Source organism: Ixodes scapularis, unplaced genomic scaffold, assembly GCF_016920785.2.
Source record: "Ixodes scapularis isolate PalLabHiFi unplaced genomic scaffold, ASM1692078v2 PGA_scaffold8__174_contigs__length_109621045, whole genome shotgun sequence".
NCBI lineage: Eukaryota > Metazoa > Arthropoda > Arachnida > Ixodida > Ixodidae > Ixodes > Ixodes scapularis.
In genome coordinates, this window is record NW_024609883.1 from 89,388,220 (window position 1) to 89,402,546 (window position 14,327).

Here is a 14,327-nt window from a genome sequence, read left to right on the forward strand (position 1 = left end):
GTTTGCGCATTCGATACGGTGCACGGTGAGCACGCCGCTACGAACTGCGCATGCGCTGCCACAAACGTCTCACAATATGCGCAGTTCTTAGCGGAGAGCCCATCCTACCGCATCGGATGTGCAAAAACGGCTCCCTGAAGATCGCTATTGTGAAACGGAGTATAGATATTACAGTGCTACAATAGAGGTCGCCATACCATAAGACATGCCGTTTCCGAGTGACTGCCTTCAGAACGTTAGGGCGACACTCGCTGAGTTTTGTTTTGCTTTGTGAAATCTTGTAGCAAAAATGTAACTGCAAACGGCTAAGTCGGAGTGTAGGAGATCCGACAAGGTTTCTACCCTAAAGCGGTATCACTCAAACAACGTATTCCGGGAGTAAAACGTTTGGTGGATTGCGGAAGTTGCCAGTACACCTAACTGTGTACTCACGACTTTGTCTTGGTCAAAGATTTCAATGACGACGACTGGTGGGTCTTCCTTGATGTCATCCTTTTTGCCGTACACGGTAACTTCAGGGAACAGTAGCATCTCGTCCCACGTGGGACTCAGAGTTTCGTCGATCACCTACGGGCGCACCAAAAACAAATATTCACTCCTGAAACTCCCGAGACACCGCGAGATTTGCAAGAAGATGAAGATGCGCATAGTGACACAATAATATCTCGAATAATTCTTGTGTGGTTCAAATCGGCGTCTTTGAGGCAAAGTGCCGGTCTATGGATACCCAAGTGGCGGGTTTGAATCGGGACCAAATTACACGCAGTCTGGAGGAGGCTTATTGTAGAAGACAGGCCGTGTAACAAATTTTTCTTGTAGGTCAAAACATTCCCAGGTTTTCAGAATTATTTCTCAGTCCACCACTGCGGTGATCCAGATGTCCTTAGTTCAACGCAAAAAACACCCAAATTTGATATTTCTTTTTTTAGTTTGCAAGACGGTTTTCTTTAGAAATTCCCTGGTGAATGGCCGTCAATGGTTCCCAACGCTGACTTTTGCTACGGAAATTTAATAACTGTGACTTTAGTGAATGACTAGATTTTACAATTGCTCTCTGAGGCATCAATTCTGGGACGTGCCGCTGAGGTTCACGTCAGTCTCACACCAATATTGTCACATTTTGTATCCCTGAGACTGTTTAATGAATGTTGCTAACTCTGCTAACCATGTCCGTTCGAGCCACGCCGTATTTGCAGCATTTATCATTTTAAACATCGGTAAAACTCAATGGTATATGTATAAGACAACCTAATCATACCGAAAATTTTCCCTACCATTGTCGTCTGACTCTGGTCTCCAAAAACCACCCTGGCGAAAGGGTCAGACAGACCGGAAGAGTCTGAACCAATCAGAGATCGGGCCTGGTACATGTGTGCCCTCAGCTGAAACACTGACTTTTCTGAAATAAAAAAAATAATATTACCAAATTTTGACTCATTTCTCAAATCATTTATCACGAAAAACAATAACTCCACTTCAAACATGACTTAAGCTCACTATGGACTCCAGTAAGCACTTTCTTATATGATCATTTAACAGAACAGGTAAATGGAAAAGAGGTACCCAAGTGCTATAAAGTTGTGTCTTTTGTTATTTCTTCCATTGGGCAGTCGAGAAATATTAATTTATGTTCCGACTGAAATTCACGCGTAGAGTTTATTAAGCTCAAACGTTTAGACTTGCTGATACAATTCAATTGTGGAGAAATAACAGCACCTAAAAGCAAGCACGAAACAGTCACAAATAAGATCCTCTGCTTTGTTGTTCTTTTCTGTGTGCTCTTCACAGTGATCAGCCAAAGCTACCTAGCTGTGTCCGGAGAACTACACTAGTTCTCCGGACACAGCTGTCTGTTCAAAGTGACATCAAGATCACGCGAGTATGGCATCCATAATGAGAACGGGAGCGCATCAACAACCGTCCTGCATATTATCGCACCATTCGCGTGACGTCATAAACGAGATATTACAGCCTTGTATTTATCGAGGTGGTGTTAAATTGATTGTAAACACAAGAACAAAAAAAGGTTCAGTGTTGTACTTGCCTGTATAATGAAGCTGCGATGGCGGTCCTTTGTCAATGTCATCAACATCCTTTTCGTAGCCTTCGGGCAGACCCCTGAGAGCGCAGTGTTTGTGCTTGGTCACTCCTAGCCAGAGGTGCATTCGCAGTTTGGCCTGCACCGTCCAGCGTCCGCTCTGGTTGGTCTTCTTCCCCGGCTGTCCAAGAGAAACAAAAAAAAGAAGAAAAAAAAACGACGCGGACCATCTTAAAAACAAAACCGTGCTCTCTAAACAATGCTTGTGCCTTTAGTTACCAAATGTGCAGGTAGTCAATCTCTGCTGACAGTAGAGGGATCCCAGTGAATGACCAAGCTCAAAATGTGATGAGACTTTAAAGACAGCGTTGTGCGCGAGATATTAATAAACAAACAAAACGGCATGCAGATTGTGCTCACGCACATCGCATTTTTTACGTCTCGTCTCATTCTAAGCCCCTTCATTCGCTAGAATGATTCCATTGTTCACGTTAGTTAGCTGTCTCCGTGTAATGAGAGAAAGTGAACTCTCTGAACGTTTTTTTAGAGTGCATAAACAAGCAGGCTTGCAATGCTCAGCTGATGAAAAATGAACGGCACAAAGAACAAAAATAAAGTCATAGTAGGGACGCAGCGCGCTGCTTAGAACATTGGCCATTTCAGTGCAAGCAACATTGTGAGGCCGAAGCGTTTTCAAGCACCGCTATTTCCTAGGCAACTTCACTGGAGAGGAGAACAATTCGTTCCCGGGGTATTGTGACTCATATAATCTAGTCTTTCTGAGAGCTTGTCCTACCTCACAAGTCTCAATTACTTTAGTAAACCACTACTTTCGTTAGGAGCTATCAAAATATATGCACAATATAAAGAAGCTTCAAGTAAGTTTATCTATCTGTACTAAGAACGTTGCGTAAAATTATCGCCCTTCGTGAAAAAGTTCTTTATGATGCAAAACGGGTGTATGGATCGACACCAGCCATAGTTTCCCTATTTCTTAACCGTTGTTACGATGTTAATTCAAAACCCATTGTCACAATGCCACACATGGCGAGCCTGTGGTGGCTTCAACCGACTTAACAATACAAACTTTGGCATTGCGTTAGTTTCAATTAAGCTGAAACTGCTAACGTAAAATCGCTACAATAGTCATTCAGTACGCAACTCCCCATCTCACTTCGCGTCTGTTCTCAACGACTTAAAACAAAAAGGGTATCGAATCAGCGTAAAATGCTGGGAGCACCTGGAAACAAAAACGTGTTTTTGTCCCGGGTAAGTAAACTATACATCGCAGAAAGCTCAAGCTTCGTGAGAATATATGCTATCAGTTAGGACCGAACGCAAACGTTTGAGCATATGATAGGTGGATCAATAAATACTTGAGAAAAGCATAATTTATTTATGTGCCGACATCCTCCTAAGCAAAATATCGCCAAAACAAGCAATGACATTGATGGGTGTCCGAAACCTCTATTTCAGTACAAAAAAAAAGACATGTCAGCAAGAAAGAAAACAATATTTTCTTTTTGCTGGCAAGTGTTTTTCGCTTATACAAACTCTACATGCGTCCACAAAGTCAGTTTCTGTATTGACGGTATCAGGCTTAAGTGAACGACGGCTCATGGAGAGGAGACATTTCGTATTTCTCAATTATCTTTAGATTCAGGCAACGTCACCTTCTCAAACTTTTGGTTTATATACCAACCGCCAGCGTCACATTTTCACGGAGTTTGAGCTTTCTGCGATGCATAAATTATTTTCCCGGGCCTAAACACACGGTTCTTTTCTTTTCTCGGGAACTCCCAGTACAAGAAAGCCAGCTTTGCGCAAAAAGGCAGAACGGAAGGCAGTCCCGCAGCTTATCGTCCCTTTAATTGGGGCTTCGCAAGCTATTAACGTCACTGACAGTTTAAGATACGCAAGTTGTGGCTTATTGAGTTTACATTTCTTGTTTCGTAATAAGTTTTTCGCAGCCTTATATTCCTACAGAACGATTTCATTGGCTTCGAACCGACTTTAAGATTACCAGGATTTGCCACATCCTGCATTTCTTAGTCTGTCCGTAGCCATATAACGAAACGCATCAGCAGCAGTGATAAAACGCGCGTTGTGAGCTTCTATGTCCTACTAGTGCAAAAAGCATCGAAATAAAAAAGTGCAGGGTGGCAGGTCTAGTCTTGCAGCATGGCACTACGTGGTCATACCTTGAACGAGAGAAATTCGTCACCAATACGCTTGCCCTAAGAAGGAATTATCAAAGGGATCAGGGAAAACATAGCCAAATGTCATAATACGAGCCACTACATACATAAAGAAGGTCCTAAGGTCGCATATAGGCTTGACTATAGTTTCTACACTACAGTTTTCTAAGGTACAACTAACTCCTTGAAGCAAGAAAAATCTCCCCGTTGACCACCGGCGTGCGTACATTCCAAGCTTTGCAAGAAGGAAAGGTTTAAACGCTCAACATCGTAAAATTTAGACAATTGACTCGAATAAAAGAACGCCACGGAGTAATAATAAGGTGCAAAAAACTTCCGACGCCATGCATTTTTTTTTCTTTTTTTATGCTAAGAGTAACTATACAGTGACAATTTTGACGAAATTTCATTTTACACACTGGCCACCTTGTTTTTTTTTTGTTGTTGTTGTTGTTTTTTTTTGTTTTTTAAGCGATGCAGTTGAAACTTAATTAACGAAGCGCTCTAGGTTGTCTAGTGATTAATTCGCAAGGAGGATCTGAGATACCCTAATTTGAATGTATGCGGCTGGTACGCATTAGGCTGATGGCATAGCTAATGGCGTCCCGCGCTCGAGCTCAAATTGTTAAATATTCAGTGTTGCCTTCAGCGACTCATCGCTTTCTACGACTGCAACAAAGCGAAACATGTATTTCGCGAATATCCTTGCAGTGAATGCGTATTGAATGCAATCACTCAGCTAGTATTTGGCTAGCTGTGATCCTAAGATATCGGTATTGTGTTCCACGTTGAAACTATTTATGCATTACAGTGAAAAGAAACCCAAATAATACCTAAACCCTCTCACATTGTAAAATCTACTTTTATTTTGTTAACAAAAACGAAATCTAATAATATTCTTCGAATTAGTTTATCGAAGCACACGCTCAAGCAGACACAGACACAAAAAAGTCAAAGACTTTTATAATTATCTGTAATGCAAAATTAGAGCGCAGCTCTTGAGGAGGAGGAGGGTAGGGTACGGAGGGGAGGGTAGGGTACGGAGGGGAGGGTGCAAAGAGGAGGGCATGCCTCTCCTCCCCCCGTGCCCTCCCCTCCTCCTCTCCTCCCATTGAGCGGAAAATTTTCGCTAGATTTCTCGCTAAATTTAGCAAAATGTTTCCCGCTAAATTTAGCGGATTAAGTTTTCCAGCTAGATTTAGCAGAAAATTTAGTGAACATTTTCCGCTAAATTTAGCAGTAAATTTAGAGAAAACTTGCCTGCTAAATATAGCGGGAAATTTTCCCGCGAAATTTGACATGAATATATCCCCGCAAAACTTAGCGGCTTAAGTTTCCCCGCTAAATTTAGCGAAACGTTTAGTGAAAATTTACCGCTAAATTTATTCGAAAAGTTAGCGATTATTTTCCTGCAAAATTTAGCGGAAAAAATCGACACCGAACTACACTTTATTTTATACAAATAAAATTCGTTTAGAGGAGGTATTGCATTTGCAAAACCTTGAGAAAACCGTGCTACAATTTCTCACCTTCAGAAAAAGAGTTTGCACTTTCCCGCAGAATTTTCCGTTTTCTTCTTCAACTATGGAAAATATAAGGTCCCTCGCAGCTATTCGGTGGTAGGCCACCCTTTTTCCTCCGCTGATCATCCACACAAACACGTCCGGCAATGAGTGCTGAGGCTGCAAGGAGAAATGCCGATCCGGATAAAACAAACATCCTACAAAGAAGACCGTCATATTGTTAAAATGGAGTTTCGAAGACATTGCAACGAACTCGGTAGCTCTAAACTCAGAACCGTTAACTATTAAACATATTCAGCCTGATATCAACTCATTTTATTGCGACAGACCTCCCAGGCAATTTGATAACTTCGAGAATTCTGTCAAGTTTCTTTTATATAAGTTATGTTCAAATCGTTCAGACTAACGAAAGTAGAGTCAGTGCGCAGGCGAGCTGGTGCAAGTTTATCATGATGACTTTAACCCAAGACTGGAGCACACTGTTGCTGTTGTTAATAAAGTGTTTTTATAGTCGTACTCCTTGGTTGCGTTCCCATACTCTAAAAAATATTTTTATAATTTATTCTCGTTTTGGTGTTTATCTACTTTATATTGTATGAAGGAATGTTCGCCTTTCTTTTGGCTGTGCTATACAAGTGGGTCTCGACATTGCAAATAAATAAATAAACAGTCTGCTAACGCACTTCACAAAAAAAAACGTAATTGCAGGCACGTGGTCATTGTCTCGTTGTCGCCAGGCTGGCGTATCTGCAAGCAGTAGCTAGAAATACCGATATTAGAAACAATGCCATTAAGGTAATTAAGGTGTGCATGACAAAATGCGATCCCAGCAGTTCCAAACCATTCACTCGCAATGCCCTGAAATCTATTAATACTGAATGGCAAATATTGCAAGAATATAATGCATTTAAAAGGAGAATATGACATTTTTGCTTACGTCATCAATGAGGTCGGTCAACTTCAGTAGGAGGCCGTTCGTAGTGCGAAGCTTTTCTTTGAAGGAGTTTTTGGTGACCAGAGCCTTCATGGTCCTCGCCATCGTTCCAATGTGGTCCTGCGTCGAGAATTAAGGAGCAAACATTTCAAGACTGGCCGGAATTGTATTGCGTCATAAGGAGGACTTGATACGAAAAAGAAAGAGAACAGCGCACGCACCACTTCCCGTTGGCAATGCTTCAGACGCTCCTTGTCCAGCTTCGTCTTTCCGATCGGACCCTGACACTTGGCGAGATGAAGGTACCGGCTACCCGAATCATCGGACATAAAAGAGGTTCAGTGCTCCACCATATTGAACGTATGCAAGAAGTCTGATATTATGTTCGACGTCAATCGGTTCATTAGACTGAAAAAACATCTTGGAAAAACAGCGACTGGATAATAACGTTGTTTTTGTTGACAGGTCTAGTTTGATTTTTAAGAAAAGCCTAACAAAAAACAGACATGAAACCATCAATGTAGGCAAGTAGGCAGAAGTGTAACATGAAGTGCGGTAATTTATTAAATAAATATATTGCTATTGCTATAGCGTTATGAATTTACAGTTAGAACTGCTTGCCCCCAAAAAATTGGCAATACGTCTGTTGCCCCGCGGAAGTCTCTAAGAACTACGCATTGTCGTCTCCAGAGAGAGAACCAAGGGAATTGCTTGGCAAGAAAGAAAAAAAACATTTTTTGTTTGGCGCGGAAGCATTCACTACAAAATAATCATTGGGCGAAACTAAAACGGACATACTGAAAAACGTGTGTTAATGCTTTACACTTGTCCGTTTATGCTTTGCGCAGTGTCTCTTTTGCCGTTAAGTTATCGCCAACTATAGCAACCGCGTGACTTGAGTAAAACATTATTCATGATGGTAGTGGGGATGATGTTGATCATTATAGTTATATAAATATTCATGTTGGCGATAATAATAATAATTCTAATGGTGGTGACGGTGTTAATTATCTTGACTGTTGTGGGAAAAAAAAATTTTCACGATGGCAACAATGACGATGTTGATTCAATAAAACTGACAGTACATACTTGCACCCGTTCGCAAGTTCCTCCAGCACTCCCCTGAGTCGTCGATCAGTGTGTGGTTTTTCCAGCCTCACCATTTCTTGAATATCGGCGAGGCCAGCTTCCTGAAAAGCGGTACGCGGAACGTAAAGATGCCTTCATAAATTGAACCACCAGCCTCGTTAGCTTTAGAAGAAATATATCACTAAGTACGCATTCGCAACGAAGAAAAGTTAAAACTCCATAGTATTTTGTAAAAGCGCAAAGCCTGTAACATGGGCACAAGCATTTCTACGCTGTTAGAGTGGTTTTATTAACCTTATAATATACCGACGAGACATCATTTTATTTTATTGGTTCAGTAATATGCTTGATATGTGTAACATAATGAGGGCTTGTGGCATAACGATTTGTGCGTTGAATATTTTATAAACATATGTAATGACCTGATTTCGTATGGAGCTATTTCCTTGAGTGTTTGTAACTCCGGTAATGAGGTACGCTTCATCATTTGTCACTGCGATGCCATTCCAGTGTCTCGTTTATCCACCGTTATGTTCGCAAGGTTTTGTGTTATGAACATGCCATCTTTAGACGCCAGTACGTTTCTGATTGCTGCTCTTAGCAAATTAGATTACCGAATACATTGCACACTTTAACTGCATCTCGTTCGTTAAATTCAGTTTCGCTACACAACTTTTTCTTTTTAATTGGTCAATGGTCTATTGAGAATAGGGTGATTATTAATCGCAATTCCTCTTTTGACGGTTGTAGGCTTCGCATGAAAATGACGAAATATGTTAAGATAAACTGTTGAGTTTAGTGACCAACGCAAAACGAAGCCAACTAAAAAGAAAAGACTGCTGTAGAAGTGTCCTCACGAGCTTCTCCTTGATTTTGAGGATCATGTTGGAGTTGCACAGTCTTCGTCGGTAGTCTTGCCAAACGCTCTTTACCCAGAGGCATGGCTTGTTGTCGCCGTATGGCAAATGGTAGTAGTATCTGAAATCAGTCTGTGCTTTAGTCTTTCCTTTCCTCACAAAAACAAAAGAAGCTGTATGTGCTATCATTAACAGTCATATCAAAGATTTTGAAAGATCTTAAATCTTGATGTAACAAAAAGGTATAAATGTTTTTTCTGTTCGTCTTGAATGGGCGAAGGGATAAAATATTTCATACCGAAAACGGGTCACAATTTAACGCGTACTTCACTGATTATTTTACGATGGTTCAATACAGGGTAGTTATAAAACGAATACTGGACCATTTCAATGTTCAGGATGATATAGCTAACTATAGTTTCTCGGCACAACTGCCATATGCTTTTTTTTTTATTTTTCGCATACCTATTACTAACCTCACGTTTTGCCGATATTTTTTTTTTATTTTATAGTTTGTATCTACGAGGGAACAAATGTGAGTAGACTCAATATTTTAATGTGTGTACCCTGTTGGAAAACCGAATGTGGAACCCACCAGGATTTCTGAAAGGTATTCGCGTACCTTTCAATAATTTTTGAGACGTCTGGAAAGTTTCGTTAAGTTTTTTAAGAGGCCTTACGTACCCTTTAAATATTGCTGAATGGTCGGAGATATCCGTCATCTTTGTTTAGATGCATGTGAGGCCTGTACGATCATCTTGGTAAAGTACGTGACCCATTAAAGTACTTTCAACGGGTCTCTCGGTGATATCACGTGGCCTTTCAGGATAGGCGTCGGAGAAGCAGTTTGGCATTTTGTATTGGGCGGCCGGAACGAGCGGTCGCTCAATGTCCGCTTCTCGTCCCACGCGTAGAATATATCTTTGTAAAGCTGTTCGGAGTGCAGATGAGGGAACAGGTCTCTCAGTGCCTTGTTTCTTGCAACTGTTGGTCCGTTCGGCTACGAAAGCTCATCCAGCGAGTGAAAAAGACGCCGGGACACGACCTCGACGGCACCAGGGACATTGCCGTAACCGTGCACAGGATTTCCTCAACGGCGGCAGATTTTGGTTTCGCATTCGTGGTTTTCGCTAAACGTGTTATTGACAGTGCGTGTATATTTGTGCTTCATCCGCTCGGCTTTGAGAGTTTAGATGCCGTACATCTCAAGAATATACCCGGCGGCAGTGTGAGTGCATCGAGAGCAGACTTGCACCGTACGCATTACAAGTAATCAAATTACTTGTAATCGATTACTTTTTGGAGTAATTTTGTAATCAGTCGATTACTTTTATTACGTAGTAATCACAAGAGTAATCTAATTACTTTCTGAAGTAATAAAATTACTTGTAACCGTTACAATTTGTCCACGGGACCCCCCCCCCCCCCCCCCCCCCTCCCCGGGCACACGCCTTTTTTTTAATAAAATGACAAAAATAAAATTTGCTTTTTTTTTTTTTCGAACGGGAAAAAGTAAGATTTTTGCGGAGCTGTAGGAGACGAAGTCAATCTCTTTCTATGTACAGTTTCTGTGGAATGTCCGGTTTTTTTTTTTTTTTTCGATCTGGGACTGGGAGCGGTAAGCCCCAGGGAGGCCGCAGTGCGTGACAAAGGTCACTCAGGGCGAAGTTTGGGGAGGCAGAATGTAGCTTTGTAAGTCCTTCGCTCAAACTAGCCCCCTCAAGCACACACACACAGAAATAAAAAAAAATAAAAAAAATCATGTTTAGTGCACCTACTCGCAGCCCGTAGGAGAACCAGAACCGAAGAATGCCTAAAGCGGATGCAAAATATAACAAAGGCAGTTGAAATATTTCCCCATTTCCCCTACGTGGTCTTTGTGACAAGCAATGTTTTGAGTTGAGAAGGGGTCGGGGCGATCTCTTCCGCTAATGGATACTACACATGATCCGTTTCAAATCCTGGAGCTGCTGCTCTTTTGTATAACATGCGAGCTCATCCACATGTGAATAATAAAATGAGCGACGCAAACTTTGAGCGACAACCCTTGCTCAAGCTTAACAAAATCTAGAACCCCCTCCGCCCCCCCCCCCCCCCCCCCCACACACACACACACACTGGCGAACGCCCAAATCATTAAACGTCTTCAAACGAATTCTATGCTTGTGTCCGCATTGTGAAGGTGCAACGACCACGAAGAGGGAGCCAGTTTTTCTTTTTCAATACTTGTGCAAATGTGAAATATAGGTTGGAAGTAGTTCATTGTTATGAGCGCTAAAGATGTAAGCTTTCACACAATAAAGTAATCGGAAGAGTAACGATTACTTCTTTAAGTAATGTCCAATCACTTTTGCCGTCGAGTAATCAAGTAATCTAATCGAATACTTTTTAGCCAAGAGTAATAGTAATTGTAATCGATTACATTTTTTTAGTAACGTGTACAAGACTGATCGAGAGATATTTTGTCGACAAAGAACTCGGTTGCAACTATTTGGTCTGTTCGCTTCATTCTAGCTGCGTGCACCGAGATTTGAATGCACGTTGGTTCTTGGATTCTTTCCGAGTTTCAGCTTATATGTAACACTCAATGTCTAGAATAAACTTCCTATCACGTTTTAAACACCTGCATTTTGACCTATGATTCACAATCATTTGGGCGTCTAAAGGTGGGAAAGGCTAAAATGGTCTGAATGGATGAATGGTCAAAAAGGCTGAATGGGATTGAAGGGCTGACGGGTTCCCATAATATATAAGAGCTGCAGTGTTATTTTGAATAGGGTACTTTTAACGAGAATGAGCAAACCTACAGCCTATTTCCTCATAAAATGATAAAAGAGAGCTATAGAATTGTCTATACTATAAAAAATTTGGAAAAGTTCACTTTCCCACCATAGGAGAGCAAATCGCTGCTATCAACGGAGGAAACAGCAAGTTTTTCCAACAGGTGCTTTACGGGAGAGGAATCTTTCAGGTTCCTTAAAGCGAATGGGGCCCCACCTGTCGGCAGACATTGGCTTCACTGGTTGACTGGTAGAATGCGAAATACCCGGGTCCACCATCACCGCTTCCAGCGTCGTCTCCGGCTTGGTGGCGCCCTCGTACCCATCCTCCTTAAACTTACTAGCCCCATCCAGGGTATTTCCAGAGTTTCCTACGATGTCGAATAATGATACGTTTATCGGTACAAGTTGCGATAAAGCCATAGCGTAAGAAAAGTATTTAGGTGATGACACTTCAATCGACGGAGCGTCCAGCACCGGTTTACCGATAATAGGCCCCCTCTTTTTGGCGCCATCTATCCGCGTGCAAGTGAAGTGTCAGGCGTGCCGAACCGGGGTTTGACTGGCGCTATGCGCCGGCTACGCACTTACGCCTCGTTAAACAATAGGCTTTTTTCTCAACCAGAGAGCGCGAGGGCGCCCTTGAGACAAAATCATTTAATGCTTACATTGAGCATAAAGCGGCACTGCAGCGTTCAAATAGGTTCGAGCCACAGTCGTTTTCAAACGTGTGTATCTGTCTACGCACCGTAACTGAGCGTCTGACAAAACGTGTGAATGAGCAAAAGAAAAAAGCGGTTTGCGTGTTTAATGTCTTATCAAAGCGATATAACAATTATTTTCTTGTACCTTTCTTTTTTTGTTGTTGTTTTCTTTAACGAATTTATATTCCCAGATCCCTGATCATCGAGCTTATAGCGCCCGTGAGCAACGTCAAATATTGACGCATAAACAAAACGTGACCTAAATATTTTCGAGCTTACTCGCAAGAGGCGCAGCCCAAACTTTAGAGTTACATGGCCATAGGGTATATAGACCATTCCAATAACCGCCTTCTGTGAGCTGCCATCTTTGTTTACTCGGCGGTGGAACATACTCTGAGCATGTGTTGTAGCTCTTTTTCGCTGAAGACCAAACGCCGCGCCTGCGTCCACGGCCCAATGGCTGTTCATTTTTTGCCGGGATAATAAGCACTGAAAAAGTGCATACCTTCTGATTTTTTAATCCCTAACCAATTTGATGATTGTTTTTGAGTGCAGCTATAAAAATTTAGTTTTTTTCTTTAAACTTTTTTTAATATTCATATTTGCACTTTTCTTCATTGGCATGTTGAAATAGCAGTGAACCATTCGGAAGGCCTCATCACCAAAGCGTGCGTTGGGATTAGTGTGCCTTTTTGGGTCCCATTACGCGCCCTCTACGTTCAAATTCCCAAGTCCACAGTAATGTTTGACTACGAGAGTGCTTTCCGGAAAAAGCAGGGGTACGGTCGTTATCGCGGCTGTTGTTTTTTAGTAGCTGCATCAGTAGACTAAACCGCTCCTTCGCTTTTCACAGCCGGAGAAGGTCATAAATGCCTATCATAATACAGTCACTAAGATCTCACCGATTTTTTTTTATTCAGTACCAATGTGTTCATTTTTACTCAACCTTCTCTCAAAATCAAAGCGCTTTTCACATGTTGAAGACAAAAGAACTCCATTACCTCATCACGGAATTCTGTAACACCAAGTTAAGTATTCCGAAAATAGTTAGTGATAGCGCGAAACAACTTGTTACACTTCTTCAGTTTTAGCGCGTTTATTGCATTTGACACTGGACCACTGCATGTAACACTAAACAAATAAGTTATTTTTGCAATTCGTATTAACACGAGTAATTGTTATTAAACAATTTTACTGTTTGTGAGAAGATTTTAACAACTCAGTCTGGCTTCAAAAAGCGTTTAATGACTATCCTGCAAACTTAGAATTTAGTCAGTGCCGTACGACTAATATTCTGAAATTTAAACGTGCATTACGAAATAGTTAATATAAATCGCTATTGAATTAGGCCATATATTTCATATTACTCGAACAATGTGCGTTATATTCAGCAAGCGCAAACAACCTTTCCACTCTGCAAAATGGCACACGTAGAATCAGCACTTCGGTAACGCCTCATTGTGAGTGATTTTTCTCCAAATCCGTATCGTTATTTCTCAGTTAGACAAAATCCACCCCAAAGAGAGGAGAATCAAAAATTACTCATACCTATGCTCAGTTCAAAATAAATAGGTTTCTCTCCAACTTTTCGGTCGATCATGGACGCTTCCAGGATGGCTCCGAAAAGAAGAAACTCTTCGTTCTTGGCGTACGAGACCTGCGTGAAAAACAGAAAGTTATTAATTACACTCCCTTAATAAATTTTAACAAATAAAGGTCGGGCTAATTTTTCAAAAAAACTACAAAACGTTACCCTCTCTACAAATAAAGCTGTCAATCATAACCGTAAGTGTTTAACAAGTACGTACGGGTTTGCATGCCGCCATTATAATCTCACTAAGTAACAACGCAAGTGTATTTTATAACCCATAATAAAATAGTAAACAATATAACAGGTAAAAAATTATAATGCAACGTATCTCATCATAACTCTGAAGCTTCAACGTGTTACCTTTTTACAAAAAAAAAAATAAACTCGTTATTTAAAGGAGAGTGCATCCACTTGGCACCATACTAGCCCTGATGTATAGTCCGCAAAAAGAAGAAAAAAAATTGATATTGTTGAATGCACGTTAAACGTGCGTAAGTGTGCATTCCTCCCAATCAATAAATTTCGTATTCGCAAAATGTTATTCGAAGCTAGTTTTGAGCATGTTCTGCTAACCACAACGAAGTTCCTTTACACTCCCTATAAACTGAGACAC

At 41.2% G+C, this 14,327-nt stretch overlaps 1 protein-coding gene across 1 annotated transcript in view; it reads right to left on the reverse strand.

Moving 5' to 3' along the window:
* Positions 1 to 14,327, reverse strand: part of LOC8042252 (otoferlin) — a 124,898-nt gene that overhangs the window by 26,922 nt on the left and 83,649 nt on the right. Inside the window, exons 17-27 of the mRNA XM_042287053.1 lie at positions 13,672 to 13,780; positions 9,116 to 9,158; positions 8,640 to 8,760; positions 7,783 to 7,883; positions 6,915 to 7,002; positions 6,697 to 6,813; positions 5,766 to 5,918; positions 4,414 to 4,416; positions 2,045 to 2,219; positions 1,275 to 1,399; positions 433 to 567 (exon numbers count right to left, since the gene is read on the reverse strand). Of these exons, the coding sequence (XP_042142987.1) occupies positions 433 to 567; positions 1,275 to 1,399; positions 2,045 to 2,219; positions 4,414 to 4,416; positions 5,766 to 5,918; positions 6,697 to 6,813; positions 6,915 to 7,002; positions 7,783 to 7,883; positions 8,640 to 8,760; positions 9,116 to 9,158; positions 13,672 to 13,780 (1,170 nt within the window). The remainder of the gene's footprint in view (positions 1 to 432; positions 568 to 1,274; positions 1,400 to 2,044; positions 2,220 to 4,413; positions 4,417 to 5,765; positions 5,919 to 6,696; positions 6,814 to 6,914; positions 7,003 to 7,782; positions 7,884 to 8,639; positions 8,761 to 9,115; positions 9,159 to 13,671; positions 13,781 to 14,327) is intronic.